At 34.7% G+C, this 16,807-nt stretch overlaps 1 protein-coding gene across 3 annotated transcripts in view; it reads right to left on the bottom strand.

Moving 5' to 3' along the window:
• Positions 1-16,807, bottom strand: part of eIF2Balpha (eukaryotic translation initiation factor 2B subunit alpha) — a 108,365-nt gene that overhangs the window by 11,011 nt on the left and 80,547 nt on the right. For all 3 annotated transcript variants that reach the window (XM_090410007.1, XM_090410006.1, XM_090410008.1), the window contains exons 7-8: positions 10,114-10,182; positions 5,660-5,735 (exon numbers count right to left, since the gene is read on the bottom strand). In XM_090410007.1, the coding sequence (XP_090266133.1) occupies positions 5,660-5,735; positions 10,114-10,182 (145 nt within the window). The remainder of the gene's footprint in view (positions 1-5,659; positions 5,736-10,113; positions 10,183-16,807) is intronic.

Here is a 16,807-nt window from a genome sequence, read left to right as displayed (position 1 = left end):
TCAATTGCAGCTCTCTGTTTGAAACTCATTTTCCAACCGTTCGTCAAAACACACTGTCACTCTTGGCACTATAACTCGGCTTCCAATGAAACAAATGTCATAAACAGTTGACACAACACTAATGAAGGTTGCCGCTTTCGACAACAAAAAGATACAACAGGTGGCGCCACTAGTTTCTTCCATTTTTGAGAAGTTCAGTTTCTTTTTGAACATAGGGTGTATTCATGGCCTTCTCATTTTCCAGTTTACTACATGAATTCTAAATCTGCCAACATGAGAATACTAGTCTCATTTGGAATGGTGCACCAAATGTACTTGATGTCCAAAAGAGGGTAATCTGCTTAATAGATGATCCCATTCTTGGAGACCTCTTCTGATTAGTTTTTCACAGATGATCTGCTTCTGTGGTGTCTTCTTTTCTATAGGTAATTTTATGGGCTCTGCTTCACCAAATTGGCCATCATCATCCTCCACTTTTCTCTAAATGTATAAGCAGGATCATCTACTTATTGAACCAATTTCTTGTCCTCTTTCATTCTATCTACCTCTGTTCTTTGGAATGGTCTTCTCCATACTGTTCATACATGGCACTGTTGTGTTTTAGTTTTGCAACATCTCATGCAGAACTAAAATACAATGCATTTTTTAGTGGTTGAGTTATAGTTGAGTTATATATGCATATCAAGAAAGAAATATGAAAATTCAGAATTGACAAACAGCAATAAATAAATGGTCACAATCAAACTATGAGATTGGAACATAACAGATCTAGATATGCTATAACAAAAGGAAATGAAGAATTTTACTCAATATAACATCAGAATGACAAAGGAAATGAAAAAGACGATTATGAGGTAACTGAAGTGCCACAACTTCTACCAGAAGACATGTGGAACAAAAAGGTGAAGCAAAAGATTTGAAGAACTATCCAACCCACCAGTTTACTACTGGTGATTTCCAAAGTGTTGGCAAAAGTCTTAGCTCAGAGGTTCATGCAACTCTAGAGCTTGCATAGCTTGAAAAACATGGGCAAGCTTTCAAAGTGGCTTTAAAATCGATCACACTCAAGTTGTACAGCAGATTAATGAAGGGTGTAATGAATACAAACTACCATTATGAGAAAGCCTCTGATTCAAAAAAAAACTACAAAACCAACAAGTGGAGAATCCATATATAAGTACCATCAAATCAGCACACATTAATAATAGTAGCAATTCATTTTAATGGAAACATCTCTACAATAAAGCATGAGACAATATGTCAATATCTTCAAAACTATTCATATCATGTTTAGAAGAAATATTCACACTTCTTGATTGGGAAGAAAAGGTCTGAAGATAAATAGGGGCTATTTAAGCCATTTATGCTTTGCAGATAACACAGTTATCTTTACACTCAAGTCCACACAAACTACAGATGCACATCTGTGGGCTCCAAATTGCTGGCAAAACAGGTAGCTGAAAGATTAACCTAAGAAAAACCTAAGTTACGTTCATAGAGCTATGTGGAACTAGAAATAATACGAATCAATGATGATGAAACCAAAGAAGTGAATTTACATATACTTAGGACAGCAGATATCAATGGATCAAAATACTATGGAAGACATCAAAAGAAGAAAAAAGTTTGGATGGAAAGTATTTGGAAAATTACAGTCAATATTCAAAAGTCAATTATCACTATGCCTAAAAATTAAAGTTTTTATTTAGCCAGTGCTTTCTCCTTATATTGACATATGAATACGAAACAGACATTAAATGCAGAGAAAACTCAAAGTCTAACAACAACAACACAATTTAATATGGAAAGAAGCTTGATATCACAAGAATGCATCACAAAAGGAATAACTGGATATGAAATCAAAGTTTAGTCTCTGAGATTTACAGAAAGAGTGAAACATTGGAAATAGCAATGGGCAAGCATACTGCTCAAAGACGAGACCAATGATGAACAAAAGCAGTACACTACTGGATTTCACAGCAGGAAAAATGACACGTTGCAGAAGTGATGTGACGAAGAAAAGTCCTTGACAGACAGTCTTGGAAAGGCTTTTATCCAGCGCAGTGGACCAATAATGGTTGATGATATATATATATACACATATATCATCAGTTATTTTTATTGCAAATCTGTTGAACTTACTTAGTTTCTTAGGTTGTTTAAAAAAAAAAAAAGTTTTTTTTTTCAACCTATCTGAATTTCTGAATTGGGAACACACTTCAATATTTTTTAATAGCAAACAAATAAATAATAAAATATATAAATAAATAAAAAAGATCCTGTCTAACCTTGTGGTAATGCACTCACATACATACTTCAAGAAGCCAGAAGAAAGACTGGTACATTCAATTCTAGTGCTGACTAGGCAATTTTTTTAATTTTTTTTTTTTTCTCTAACTGATTCAGAATTAGTTGATTTTTGACCCGCAAAAAAAAAAAATCAACTGTAAGACTCACATAATTGCAGACAATATTGTATCAGAATTTAGAACTATGAGATGCAGCAGTTATCTGAGATACACTTCCTCTGAAATCCCAAACTGTTGGTAGCCATGCACTCAACTACTGGTGACTAGTAAGATGGAGACTGGTTATTGGCTACCAATTTCTGAACATTTTCCCTTTGTAGCAAAAAAATATACATTATAAGATCATTTATTTTAGAGGATTCTATAATTTTTAAAAATCAGGACATTATTCTTTCAACAATCTACTCTTAAGAAAATAGTGGACTTCTTCTTTTGAAAATACATGTGTTACTTATTTTTTTTTAGGCCAAATTCAATATTTATATCGAAGATATATTTCACGAAAATTATATCTGATAACACAAGTCTAAGGAAATGTTAGCTGGTGCAGCTGTAGTTTATTCATAGTTGGTTAATTAAAAACTGAATTAAATTAAAAGTAAACTACAACAAAACAAGCTTAAAAAATACAATAATTCATAAATGTAAATGAGAGGTAAGTAAACTTAATTTTTTTGTTAAAAAAAATGAGAAAAATTTCTTGATATCTTGTCATAGAAAACTGGTAGTATCTCAGCATCTTATGCATTAAAAAAATTGTGAGCACAAAGGGGACAACATTTTCCCCATGAACTGCATTGCATTAGCATCTAAATAAGCACTATTCTCATGTTTTGAGAATTCTTAAGAAATAACATTTTTAATACTTTTTCTAACTACAAGCAATAATATTGAAACCAAACATTTTTTATTTGAAATTAACTAGTGTGTCCCCCCAATCTAATTTTCAAATCTAATAAAAAAAAATTATGTTAAGTATCTACTTATTTAGAATATGATTTCGAAAAAGAAAAAGATTATGCCAGTGGGTAAACAGTTTTTTTTTTTCAATCCTTTTATTATTAAAAACAAGAAAGAAAGAAAGAAAAGGAAAAAACACAACACTTCTCTGTCAAATGGTTTCTGTGCTATAAGCCACAAAAAACACATTAAAACAAGAGTACCTCAGGATAATTTAGAAGAGAGGATGAAAGGATTACTTCATGTGCAAACAACTGAGGTCCATTCTCCTCACCAGTCATTTTGTGAAGCAAAATGACTGGTGATCAGACATGACAAAATTTGCCATATGTTCTTGAGTTATTACATAGATCAGCAAACATACGAAAACAGAAAAACTAAGAAGAACCTGTTGAATTTCTGTTCAAGACACAAGTTAGTCACCACTAACACCAAGTTCCAGCATAAAGATCAGCATAAATTCCCATTAAAGAAAAACAAACAAGGAGAGAGAGAGAGAGAGTATCACTGATTATGTAATGACTGATGTAATGCCTTCAGACTATTTCTGAACACAAGCCTATACAGGGATATTGAAACAGTAAGTGATCACTATGTAATTTTGAGAATAAAAATGGACATCATCATCAATCATCATCATCAAATTCCTGCCATGTACCCTCAAGGGGTGTACAGGATATGACAGTACTACATGAAAAATTTACATCATTACTAACTTCCTATCTACAATTTTCCTCCAAATCAGTCTGTTACTTGTCAAGACTCCAACATTATCAGATCTTATATTTCTATCGTCTAAGGCACTTTGTACCGTATCAATCCACCTATATCTTGGTCTTCCTCTGGGTCGTTTTCCTGCCAACCTGGCGGAGAACACTTGTTTTGCTAATCTTTCCTCTCCCATTCTATTTAAGTGACCATACCATCTGAGATTAGCTCTGCTAACGCATTCCTGGATGCTGACAATGTCAAGTTCTTTCCTAATATCCTCATTTTTCATATGATATTGCCATTGATGCCATCTGTTCACGCCTCTAATCTTTCTCAGGACTCTCATATCTGCGGTCTCTAGTCTTTGGTCAAGTGTTTTACTTCTGACCCAGCTCTCAGATCCATAAGTTAAAATTGGTTTGAACACAGTCTTGTATACAGCTAATTTAGTGTTCCGACTAATTTCTTTCTTATTCCATATGAATTTATTCAATTGACTTCCCACGATACCAGCTTTGCTGATTCTGTTGTCTATTTCTATATTTAGTTTACCATCTTCAGTAAAAATTGTGCCTAAGTAGCTGAAATGTTTTACTTGTTCCACAGGTTCTCCATTCACAACACAGTTGACATTTTCAATGATTCTCCCTATTTATGTTGAAAAGAAAACTACATGTGAAAGTTTTAAAAAGAATCAAAGCTCAACAGTTTTCAGATGTGAATTCAAATATACAGATATTTGTGAAAACTGAAAGAGTTTGAAAATATGAACCAAACTTCAGAAAGACTGGAAAAATCCGAAGAAATCACTGACTGACTGCCTAACTCAGTCAGAGGAGCATATTTCATGTGACTCACTACCCCCCCCCCTCGAGATATTTTATCTCTCAAAATCTAACCATATCACTCTACTTGAAACTGATTAACACTCAAGGAGTTTATCATCATTGAGTATTATAGCTGCTTCTTCCTTTTCTTGATTGATATCCTGACAATATCTTTTAATTGTTTAGAAGATATCTCACATGTTTTAGTGACTGTTCTGATAGCAGAAAATTATATAAATATGGTATTTTTTTCCTTCTGCGAGCTGTACCTCTTTCCATTGATACTTTATATGCTGATGGCACTTATTTTCAATTCTGTTGGGTATGAGTTTGCTTTTGACTTATCACTGTTTACCTTTGTTCCTTGACAAAACAACAACCAAGGTCTTGTATAACTGGGTGATTATGCTGTGTATAAGGACAATGGCATGCAGAGACAAAGAAGTAACTGTTCAACAGAATAGTTGCTTCTGTTTTGTGATCAGACAACTGAATTGCTATATGCAGATCTGGATTATAAGAAGCTCCAGAAAAAGTAAAGAGAAGGTCAAACAGAAAAAAATAAGGGTGATATAACTAAAACATAATACGAGCCGATAAAGTTTACTGACAATTCAATACCCGGTCATTCGTAGAGACTGCAAAAAAGATGTTGTGAACAAAAGAGTAAGAAGTTTTTTTGCATTTTTTTTTTAATCTGAAGGAAGTGTGGATGAATATTAATAGAATCATTAATGCAAAGGATTATGAATCAATTTATGATGCCTTCATTCAAAAACATAATGAGAGGGTACTCTTCACCATTGGAATAGAAGAAAATACAAGAATAGCAAATTCAAAATATAAACATACCTTGTTGATAATTCCTCCATTTTCAACTACGCCTTCAGCTCCTACAAGCACCAAGTCAATATTCTCCATAATATACCTACACAAATAAATATAAAATGCTTTGTTATATCTATACAAATAAAGTAAAAATATACAATAATTATAGGAAAAATACATTATTAATTTAATAAAGAAAAGTGCTGAATATTCAAATACAGGGCATGCATGAAAGAACCTCACAGTTTTGGTCATTAATTTCATTAATACATATTTTCCCTTTTAAAATTCAGTAAGGAATCTCTCAGAGTTTTGGTGCCTTTTATTGATTTTACGCAAGTCCCATTGCGGGCTTTACACACGTCAAAATGATATATTAGTTCATTCTACACCTGAGAGAAGCACTGTACAAATTACCTGTAATGCATCATAAATGCATAAGTGTTAACTTTTTCCTCTGGACAAATAAAAAATTACACTTAATCCAGGAACTCTCAGAACTCATGTATTCACCTGCATCAACCAAGAAAGTAAACATCCAGAACAGTGAACCTATCCTATTGGAAAATGATGCCATGAGGTTTAACTATTCACGAAAATGCAAACGTCTCAAATATTCAGGAAAACTGCACTGATGATAGTAAACTTATCACACTACACATTAAACCTAGGGGTACTTAAGGGTCAAAGCTGTATAACTGAGAAGAGACCTCCACATAGCCTTTAAAGGAATGCGGAGAACCGACCATGGCTTCTGACCTAATGTCCAATCCTCACCTTCTCGTGGTGCACCCTGTTGGGTATCTACTTTGATACTGAACGAACGAGGATGGGCTGGCAATTTGGGATTTAGCTGACCAAATTGTATTCTTATTGGTTAAACCAAAATAAAAAATGACGGTACAACATGACAAAATTTCATGCCGACTGGGGCGTCGCCCGGTTAAACAAGGCCCCCGTTGTTTTCGCCAGGGAACCAGGGCGAACAGTGAAAAGTCAGCTACTGGAACAAATCTGAAAACAAACCCCAACTCAACATCACCAGAGTTAAAGATCGGTACTATCAACGTAAGAAGCCTGAATGGCAAAGAAATGGAGCTAGCTGAGGAATTAGATAAGTACCAGATCGACATAATAGGGGTGACTGAAACAAAAAAGACAAAAACTGATGAGATCTTTCTGAGCAATAAATACAAAATGTTATATTCAGGCAATAACAATCAAGGAAAAGAAGGAGTAGCCATAGTATTCAACACAAAATACGAGGCTAATCTTCTTGAATGGCAGTCAGTCTCAAGTAGAGTAATGTGGGCAAATATGAGAATGGGGAACTGGACAATGAGACTTATTTGTGCCTATGGTCCCACAGAAGGTTCTACTAAGGTAGAAGTGGATGAATTTTTTGAGGCTTTAGAAAAAGCAACTGACACAATGAAAAAGGAAAAGTTGGTCCTTGTTGGGGATCTAAATAGTAGAGTAGGAAATGATTGTGAGACATACAAAAATATTTTGGGAAAATTTGGAGAAAAGAGCAAAGCTAATAATAATGGCAAATATCTGTTGGATTTCTGCTCAGGACATGGACTGGTTATTACTAACACCACGTTCCAACATAAAAATGTGCACAAATTCACATGGAGAGAAGAGGCTAGGAATAAGAAGAGTCTCATTGACTATGTTATTGTTGATAGTGATGTTTTCTCCCTGGTGCAGGACACCAGAGTGTACAGAGGATTTGAAATTGGAAGTGATCACTATTTAGTCTTGAGCAGGATAAAATTGAATTTCATATTGAAAAGAATAACATGTAAGAAAGTTTTAAAGCGAATAAAAGTTGAGCAGCTCTCAGATGTAAACTGTAGACTAAAATACAGAAATATTATTGAAAAGAAAATGAAAGAGTTTGAGAACAGGAATCAAACCTTGGAGATTCAGTGGCAAACTCTGAAGGAAACATTGATTGATTCTGCCAGAGAGGCATGTGGTGAGGTTGTGTGCAAAGATAAAAAAATCAGAACTCCCTGGTGGACACAGGAAGTTAAAGAGGCAGTGAAGGAAAAGAAGAAAGCATATCAAAAGTTCCTGGCAAATAAGTCAGCTTTTACTCTTACAGAATACAGAGACAAATGTAAGAAAGCTAAACAGTGTGTAAAACTAGCTAAACAAAAGTCATGGGAGGACTTTGGCAAGAATATAGAAAATAAATATCAAGAAGGTGGCAAAATATTCTGGAGGTTGTTGAAGAAGCTTAGGAATGGAGGAAAGAGTGCTGTAAAAGGAATTAGAGATGATAAAGGTGAAATGAAAACAGGAGAAAAAGATATCCTTGAAGTATGGAGTAATTACTTTGAAAAACTGCTAAATGAAACAAGCAGTGATGACAGCACAGTGATAAAAAACACTGACCAGGCATGCAGTCAGGAATACATATCCATACTTGAAGTAGAAAAAGCCATCAAAGGCTTGAAATGTGGAAAGGCAGCAGGAGTAGATGATATTCGACCAGAAATGCTGAAGTATGGTGGTATAAGAGTCTTACAGTGGCTGCACTGCATAGTTCAGAAAGCCTGGACAGAGGGACGAATTCCCGATGATTGGAATAGAGCTCTCATAGTACCCATATATAAAAAGGGAAATAAAACTGAATGTGAGAATTACAGAGTTATTTCCCTACTGAGTGTTCCTGGCAAGATCTATGCAAGTATACTTGAGAAACGGTTGAGAAGAATTGTGGAAGAAAAGCTTGGTGAAGAACAAGCTGGATTCAGGCCAAATAGAGGCTGTCAGGATCAGATCTTCACCTTACGACAAATAGTCTAGAAAGCATGGGAATATAACAAAGATCTGTATTTAAGTTTTGTCGATTTGGAAAAGGCATATGACAAGGTGCCAAGAGAGAAGCTATTCAATACGCTGCAGTTATATGGTGTCAATGGGGCATTATATCAAGCAATACTTAGTCTTTATTTGAGTTGTGAGTCAGCAGTTAGAATTGAAGGAAGTACAGGAAGATGGTTTAATGTTAAATCTGGTGTGAGACAAGGATGTACATTATCCCCTCTGTTATTCATTATCTATATGGATCACATTATGAAGGAATGTGGTATTAAACCTGATATCAAAATTGGAGATGTTAATGTCAGCTCTTTGCTTTATGCGGATGATGTTATACTTCTAAATAAATCCGCTACAAGTCTGCAAGATTCTCTGACTAAATTGAATAGCTGTTGTAATAGATATGGTATGAAGGTCAGCAATAAAAAGTCAAAGACAATGAAAATAGGCAGAATCATTGGAAATGTCAACTGTGTTGTGAATGGAGAACCTGTGGAACAAGTAAAACATTTCGGCTACTTAGGCACAATTTTTACTGAAGATGGTAAACTAAATATAGAAATAGACAACAGAATCAGCAAAGCTGGTATCGTGGGAAGTCAATTGAATAAATTCATATGGAATAAGAAAGAAATTAGTCGGAACACTAAATTAGCTGTATACAAGACTGTGTTCAAACCAATTTTAACTTATGGATCTGAGAGCTGGGTCAGAAGTAAAACACTTGACCAAAGACTAGAGACCGCAGATATGAGAGTCCTGAGAAAGATTAGAGGCGTGAACAGATGGCATCAATGGCAATATCATATTAAAAATGAGGATATTAGGAAAGAACTTGACATTGTTAGCATCCAGGAATGCGTTAGCAGAGCTAATCTCAGATGGTATGGTCACTTAAATAGAATGGGAGAGGAAAGATTAGCAAAACAAGTGTTCTCTGCCAGGTTGGCAGGAAAACGACCCAGAGGAAGACCAAGATATAGGTGGATTGATACGGTACAAAGTGCCTTAGACGATAGAAATATAAGATCTGATAATGTTGGTGTCTTGACAAGTAACAGACTGATTTGGAGGAAAATTGTAGATAGGAAGTTAGTAATGATGTAATTTTTTCATGTAGTATTGTCATATCCTGTACACCCCTTGAGGGTACATGGCAGGAATTTGATGATGATGATGACATTAAACCTATGCTGTTTTGAACATGTTCAATTACTTACATATAGGTTTTCACTGCCTCAAATTCTGTAGTTATGACTGTTCACTTGTTCCACTTATACACTACTGTTCTGGATGTCTACTTTCTGGTTGCTGAGTCAAGTTGCCAATTACTATTTAGAGGCACTGAAATGTCTTGTGCTGAAAATCCAGCTTTGTGCAGCCAGATTTGGAAAAGTGCGATTGACAGTTATTCAAAAACAATGTGCCTGCTTAGAGAGAGAGAGAGGGGGGGGGGGGAATGTAGGACAATGAACATGCAGATGTTTCTAGCTCACAAGCAGGATGCAATATTCAACCACCCTCCTTACTCCCCTAAATTTGGTTGGCTCTGGAATAAAAGACTTTTTCTCTACTGCAGAAAAAAAAAAAATATATGTATATATATTATTAAATATTTAAGACAGTAAAATCATTCACATTACCCTGCTGCTACATCCAAAATAAGTGTACATGGAATTCCAGCTTCAGTTAACTTCTTGTACATTTTTTCTCTAGAAAATAACAAATGAACCTATTAAACACAGTTCCAATGAATGAACAAGTAGAGACTGAAGAGTATCATTATCATTACAAATGTTTTTTATAAAATATAATCTATTATGAAATAAAAGTAACATCCATTCTATGGATACTTTTCATTTACTTTAATATTTTAAAAATAAAGTAAAACACTAATTTTTACATTTTATGTGGTAAGTTCCAAATTGCTTACGTTACAGAAATTAGATGAATATTAATGAATATCAAGATTACAACGGGCTCATCAAATCACACAAATCTGGTCTGGCTCAGCACAGAATTGAAAATGCAAACTTTTTTCCCATTGGATACCATAGTATCCAATGGAAAAACACAAAACTTTTGCACAGATCAACGTACAGATATGAATGGCTATTCAAAGAAAGAACTGAAGCTTTACTTTTTTCAACCAAACTTTAATCATAATGACTGCCTTACCATCCCCAAAGTTTGGGAAATTGTTACACTCAATTGTGTTAAATAGATTGTATTATAAATAATTAACTTAGTGATCAATTTCACTCAAATTGTTTTTAACTTAACAAACAAGCAACTACATGTACAGAGGGATTCAAATTTGTCACATGTGCTGTAGCTCTATTGTTCAAACTCCTTATTGGTGTTCTTCGCTCTCACTGATGTCTTATGATATGCAAAAAGAAACATTTGTAAATAAATATAATTTTCTATTGTAGCATATGTATGATTATTTAATTATAGAAACTCCAAAGGTCTCACTATACAAGAAAATATGTAATGATTACTTCACTCAAATTTCAGATTTCTAATAAGGTTTTTTATTACCTCAGGTACTGATGTGTACTCCTGATTATTCATCTTGAACATTTTCTATCACTATTCTTATCTCATTTAATAATCTTTCTAAGTAATTACTCCAGACATCTGGAGAATCTTTATCTTCAGTTTTCATATTGGGTCATCATTTCTGATTCCTTTTATAATAATCTTTTCTCCATTTCTAAACTTTTTCAATAGGCTCCAGAACATTTGCCACTTTACATTATATTTATCTTCTGTATTTCCTACCAAATCTTTCCATAACTTTCAGGAGCATTTTGTTAAGAATATCAAAAAGATAACTAATGTGTCAATACAAAAGAGTCAAGCACAGTCTTGTTTTGTTTGTTTTTTTAGCAACCAGATCTATAAAACCTGTAATAAACCTATACAAGGGAATAAAGAAGCTGTGGAAAAGGTGCAAAGAAGAGTTACAAAGATTATATCCTGATTATGGGATTTAGATTATGAGGACAGATTGCAAGTATGTGGATTACAGACTCTAGTTAACAGAGAGGGGTGATATGATAGAGGTCTATTAACTTTTTAATAGGTGTTATAGCATTTCAAATTATGAAATTTTTCTTTATATGGAAGGTGGGGAGAGAACCGGGGCATCCATGGAAGTTAAGGTTGTTCTCAGCCAAGAAAGGGTTAACAGCTAGGTTTTTCTCCCAGAGAGCAGTGGGTGAGTGAGTAGAATAATTTGTCCTTACAGGTAGTGAGTGCATCTAGTGTAAATGAATTCAAGGGAAGGTATGATAGCTGGGTTGAGTAATTTACAGGCTCCCTCGATGAGTCCTTGACTACCTGTAGGTCTCAGATAATAATAATAATAATAATATGCAAACTAGTCTACATAAGTAATTACCATGAGTTAATAAAAATTTTGATAGCATATGTGAAAACAAACTCTTAATCAAAAGTTATGTCACCTTTTATTAGTGCATTAATTGGATCATTGATCTTTACTAGATGACTAAAAGAATCAAAGATATATTGAAAAGTGGTAAAGGAGTATGTTACTGTATAAACTGTTGAACATACAGTTGTATGAACTACTGTATGAACATGGAAAAATTCTTTTGATGATACAATCAATAAACAGATTTTTTAATAACTTTCCATGCTATGTGGTAATTCATCTATAAAGACTTCAATAAAATGCTTTAACATTTCCAGCATGTCTCTGAGTTCCCATAAGGCAGTATATATATATATATATATATATATACATGTGGGACATCCAAAATTAAGTTCCAATGGGCTGTCAGAGAAACAAAAATATACTTACAAAAAAAACTTTATTAGAAATTAAAGTAGATATCTTTCACTACTTTTCTACATAATTTCTGCTATTGTTCAGGCACTTATCATAATGGGGCACCAAGAGTTGCATACCTTTGTCGTAGAAGGTTGCCGTCTGTGACACAGACCACGTATTGCCTGCTTTTTTGACCTCGTCATCTTGAAATTGCCAGCCACCTAGGAAAGATTTCAGATGCAAGAGTGACGTCATAGTTTGAACAGGTGAAAATCACTTGGTGCGAGGTCAGGACTATATGGGGGATGATGGAATTGTTCCCAGCCAAAGGTGGCAAGAAGTTGTTGTGTTATGCCGGCCGTGTGTAAGCAGGCATTATCATGAATCAAAACAACACCTCTGGTAAGCATGCTATGTCGTTTATTCTGGATCACATGGCGCAGTTTCTTAAAGGTTTGGCAGAACATACTCATGTTGATTGTGGAGCCTTGACCTAAGAAGTCTACCAGCAAAATTCCTTGTCTGTCCCAAAACACAGTACACATGATTTTCCGAGTGGAAACCATTGTCTTCAATTTCGTCTTGACTGGTGATGAGGTGAGTCTCCACTCAATGGACTGTTGTTTGGATTCAGGGGTTGCATGTGTCACCCAAGTCTCGTTCCCGGTGATGTCTGCTCAGGAAAGCATCGCCATCCTCATGGTAGCGTGTCAAAAAGCCCAACATACTGATCAGCCAATTCACTTTTGTTGTTCTGTAAGCAACTTCAGCACCCAGCATGCACACAATTTCTGATAATTCAGTTTCTCCAACAATTTCATGAAGACATGAACGTGAAACTTCTGAAAATTGCAGCAAGAGTGAAGTCATAGTGAATCTCCTATTCTGTCGAACCTTCTCTTCAACTGAACGCACCAAATCGTTAGTCACTAAAGATGGTCGTCTGCTCTGTTCATCATCGTGCACACCTGTCCTTTTTTCATTAAAAAGTCTTACCCATCTTCGTACCATCGAATCATTCATTGCATGTTCTCCATAAACCTCAATAATTTGCATTTTCAGCTGCTTTAACATTCCTAGCATTCAAGAAACGAATAACTGACCCAATTTCACATGCAGCAGGCGATTCGATTTTCTTAGACATTATAAACACACGCCAAGAAGAATACGCATTGCGAGAATGTCTGAAAATGGCACCAACGCTTTGCTAAGGAATTAACAAACTCAGCATGCATGTGCGCCATTGTGATTGCAGTGCTGCAGTGAAAATATTTAAACACGGAACTTACTTTCTGGATGTCCCTCGTGTGTGTGTGTATATATATATAAAGACAATATGGAAATCAAAGAGGTGTTCTTTTCCCATACTGTCAGGAGTTTGAAACTGGAATAAGCAAAAATTTGTCTTTTATTAGCAAAATGCTAAGAAGGCTTATATTAAAGATTATAGTCACATATGCTACCAAAGCCTTCTCTCTCTCTCTCTCTCAAATCTCCTCATGTCAGAGGACTTGTGACCTTCCTGATGATGCTCCGCTATTTCTTTCTCTCCTGTGCTTCTCTTATTGCTTGTTCTAGTTTAAGTCCAGTGTTTCTTGATATTTGGTCAATCCACTTGTTGGGGGGGGGGGTTCCTCTTTTTTTTTTTCCCCACACGGTTTACCCAGGATGATTACTTTTTCCAGGCAGTTGCCTTCCCTTCAACATATGTGTCCAAAATATTGTTTTGGACATATCAATTATGTCCAAAACAATATCAATTAATTATGTCCAAAAAATATCAATTATGTTTATCAGTCCAATTCTTCTAGGATACTTTTGTTTGTTTGCTTTTCTGTCCAAGACCCTCTTAACAATCTTCTCCAGCACCAGAGATTGAATGCCTCAATTCTTCTTCTGTCATTTTTTGTCATAGTCCAAGGCTCAGAAGCATAGAGAAAGATCAAAAAAAACTAAGGTTTCTACAAGCTTAATTTTTACCTTTGTGGAGATGTGCCTATCTTTCCAGATCTTGGTTAAATCAGTCATCGCTTTCTTAGCTAGTGCTATTCTTCTTCTTATCTCTTTTTTACATCCATCTTTTTTTGTTATTATCACACCAAGGTATTTGAAATGGTCGAATTTCAATTCCTTCTATATCTATCTCTTCTGCATTGTTTAAAATCATTATTTTGGTTTTATCTTGATTTATTCGTAAACCATGGCTTAGACTTTCCCATTCTAATTGATTTAGGATGGATTTTAATTCCTGTTCGCTTGTTGCTATTATCACTGTCATCTGCATATCGTAGGTTAGTGATTATTCGGCAACCACCTAATTTAATGCATCCATTCCACTTTTCGAGATCTTTTCATTATAGTTTCACTAAGGTTGAATAGTAATGGTGAGAGTATGCATCCTTGTCTTGATCCTTTTTCAAATTGGAATGCAGGGAACAGTTTTCAATTCTTACTGTTGATTGATTTTCTTGATATAAGTTCTTTATGAAGGTTATTTGATGGTGTGGTATTCCTGATTCTTGCATGATATCCCATAAGATATCCCACCTCATGCAGTCAAAGGCTTGGAGTAATCCATAAAGCATAGATAAAGGCTTAAGTTGAATTCCCTTGCTTTTTCAATTATTTGTCTGAACAGACAAATGTCAGATATATAATCTCTAGTCCCTCGACCTTTTCTGAATCCTGCTTGTTCTTCTGAGATCTGATGGTCTATAAAATTTTGTAATCTCTCCTTAATTATGTGTAGTAAAATCATGCTGGTATGCGAGATAAGGCAATGGTGCGGTAGTTTCCACAGTTGTGAATGCCTTTTTTATAGATTGGGATAATGGCGGAATTGGTCCAGTCATTCAGCCATCTTCCAGATTTTGTTGCATAAATCATGTATCCAGTTGACTGCATTCTCTCCAAGGTTTTTCAACATTTCAGCTGATATTGAATCAGGACCTGGGGCTTATTTTTCCTTAATTTTATGATTGCTTGTTCTACTTCACTTTTCAGGATATCCGGTTCTGTTTCCATGTTTTCCATAGCTCCTTCATCTTCTTGTTGAATAGTTGGGTCCTTGTAAAGCTCGGTGCAATACTCTTTCCATCTTCTGGCTATGTCATTAGTGTCATTTAAGATCTTGTCGTTTTCCTCTGAAATTATATTAAGTTTTGGTTTGAATTTTTTGATTATATCCTTAACCTTCTTGAATAAATCTGTTGTTTCATTAGAGTTGGAGTGTCTTTCTATTTCTTTACAGATGTTTTGGATATAGCTATTTTCATCTTTTTGACAAGATTTCTTAATAGCTTTATTCAGGTTCAGATAATTTGGGTTTTGTCAATCTGTTATTTTTATTTGTTTCCTTTTTTCAATTAGTTCTAGGGTTTCTTTTGTAATCCATGGACTACCATTCTTCTTTTGTATTGGGATGTTTTTGGCTGCAGATTTTGCAATGGTTTGTTTTAGGTGTGTCCAATATGAATCAATGCTTTGTTCCTGAGGTGTCCTTTTTTGTTTCTTGAGCTCTGATTCAATGTCCATTGTAAATTTGTGGTCCATTTGTGAAAAGTCATATCTTTTGTTGCTGTTATTCTGTTTGCTTTCAGATGGATCTTTAAATTATAGATTAATAATTGATGGTCTGATCCACAATCTGCACCTGGTAATGTTTTGGTGTTATTGATTAGTGTCCTATATCTTCTGTCAATTAAAATGCAGTCAATTTGATTCTTACATCGATTCCCAGGTGCTAGCCATATGTATAGTCTCCTCTTGCTGTTTATACATAGTGTTAGTGATTGCTAATTCTCTTTCAATGCAGAACTCCAATAGCTTTTTGCCTCATTCATTTCTAATTCCCAGTTCCGTATTTTCCAATGATTCCATATAAGTGATCATCATGTGCATTGAATTCCATCTTAGCATTGAAGTCTCCTAGAATTATTCAAATGAAACTATGGATACAATACCAAAAAAGGAATTGTATCCATAATTTCATTTAGGTCTTTGTAGAATTCCTCACTTCATCTTCTGCATTTGATGTGGGTGCATAAACTTCTATCAGCATTGTTGGAATTGGGTTGGTGTTTATTACTGTTATGATTCTGTCACTGACTGGGTTGTATCCTTTTACTGCTTTACTTATGTTTTACCAAAGCCTTAATAGTGAATAAATTTGTTTTCCTACTTGTTATATATATAGCAATAGATTATCAGCTTTTACATAACCAAAATATGATTCTTAGATTCTAGTCTTCACTACTGAGAACATAGCTGATATTTTCTGCAAAATATGTAATGATGCAACATACTCAAAATAACTTTTAGTAATTATATTTATTAATAATGTGAAATTAATGAATAAGTCCATTCACTAATCCCACTACAATTTTTACAGTGAATGGAGTACAAATACTTTTAAGAAGTTCTGTCTCTGATCATGTTAGTATATTTAGTCCAATTCCTTTCCCTCATCTTAGCATGCTATGATAACCTAATCCTAGCAGAAGGAGAAGAGTGATCAGAGGCCATGTGAGTTACTG

The sequence above is a fragment of the Typopeltis vanoorti genome, chromosome 20 (assembly GCF_054136105.1).
Source record: "Typopeltis vanoorti isolate ZY-2024b chromosome 20, IOZ_Tvanoo_1.0, whole genome shotgun sequence".
In the NCBI taxonomy this organism is placed as follows: domain Eukaryota; kingdom Metazoa; phylum Arthropoda; class Arachnida; order Uropygi; family Thelyphonidae; genus Typopeltis; species Typopeltis vanoorti.
Note: the sequence above shows the minus strand (reverse complement) of the source record. Positions and strands in the feature narration are given on the sequence as shown.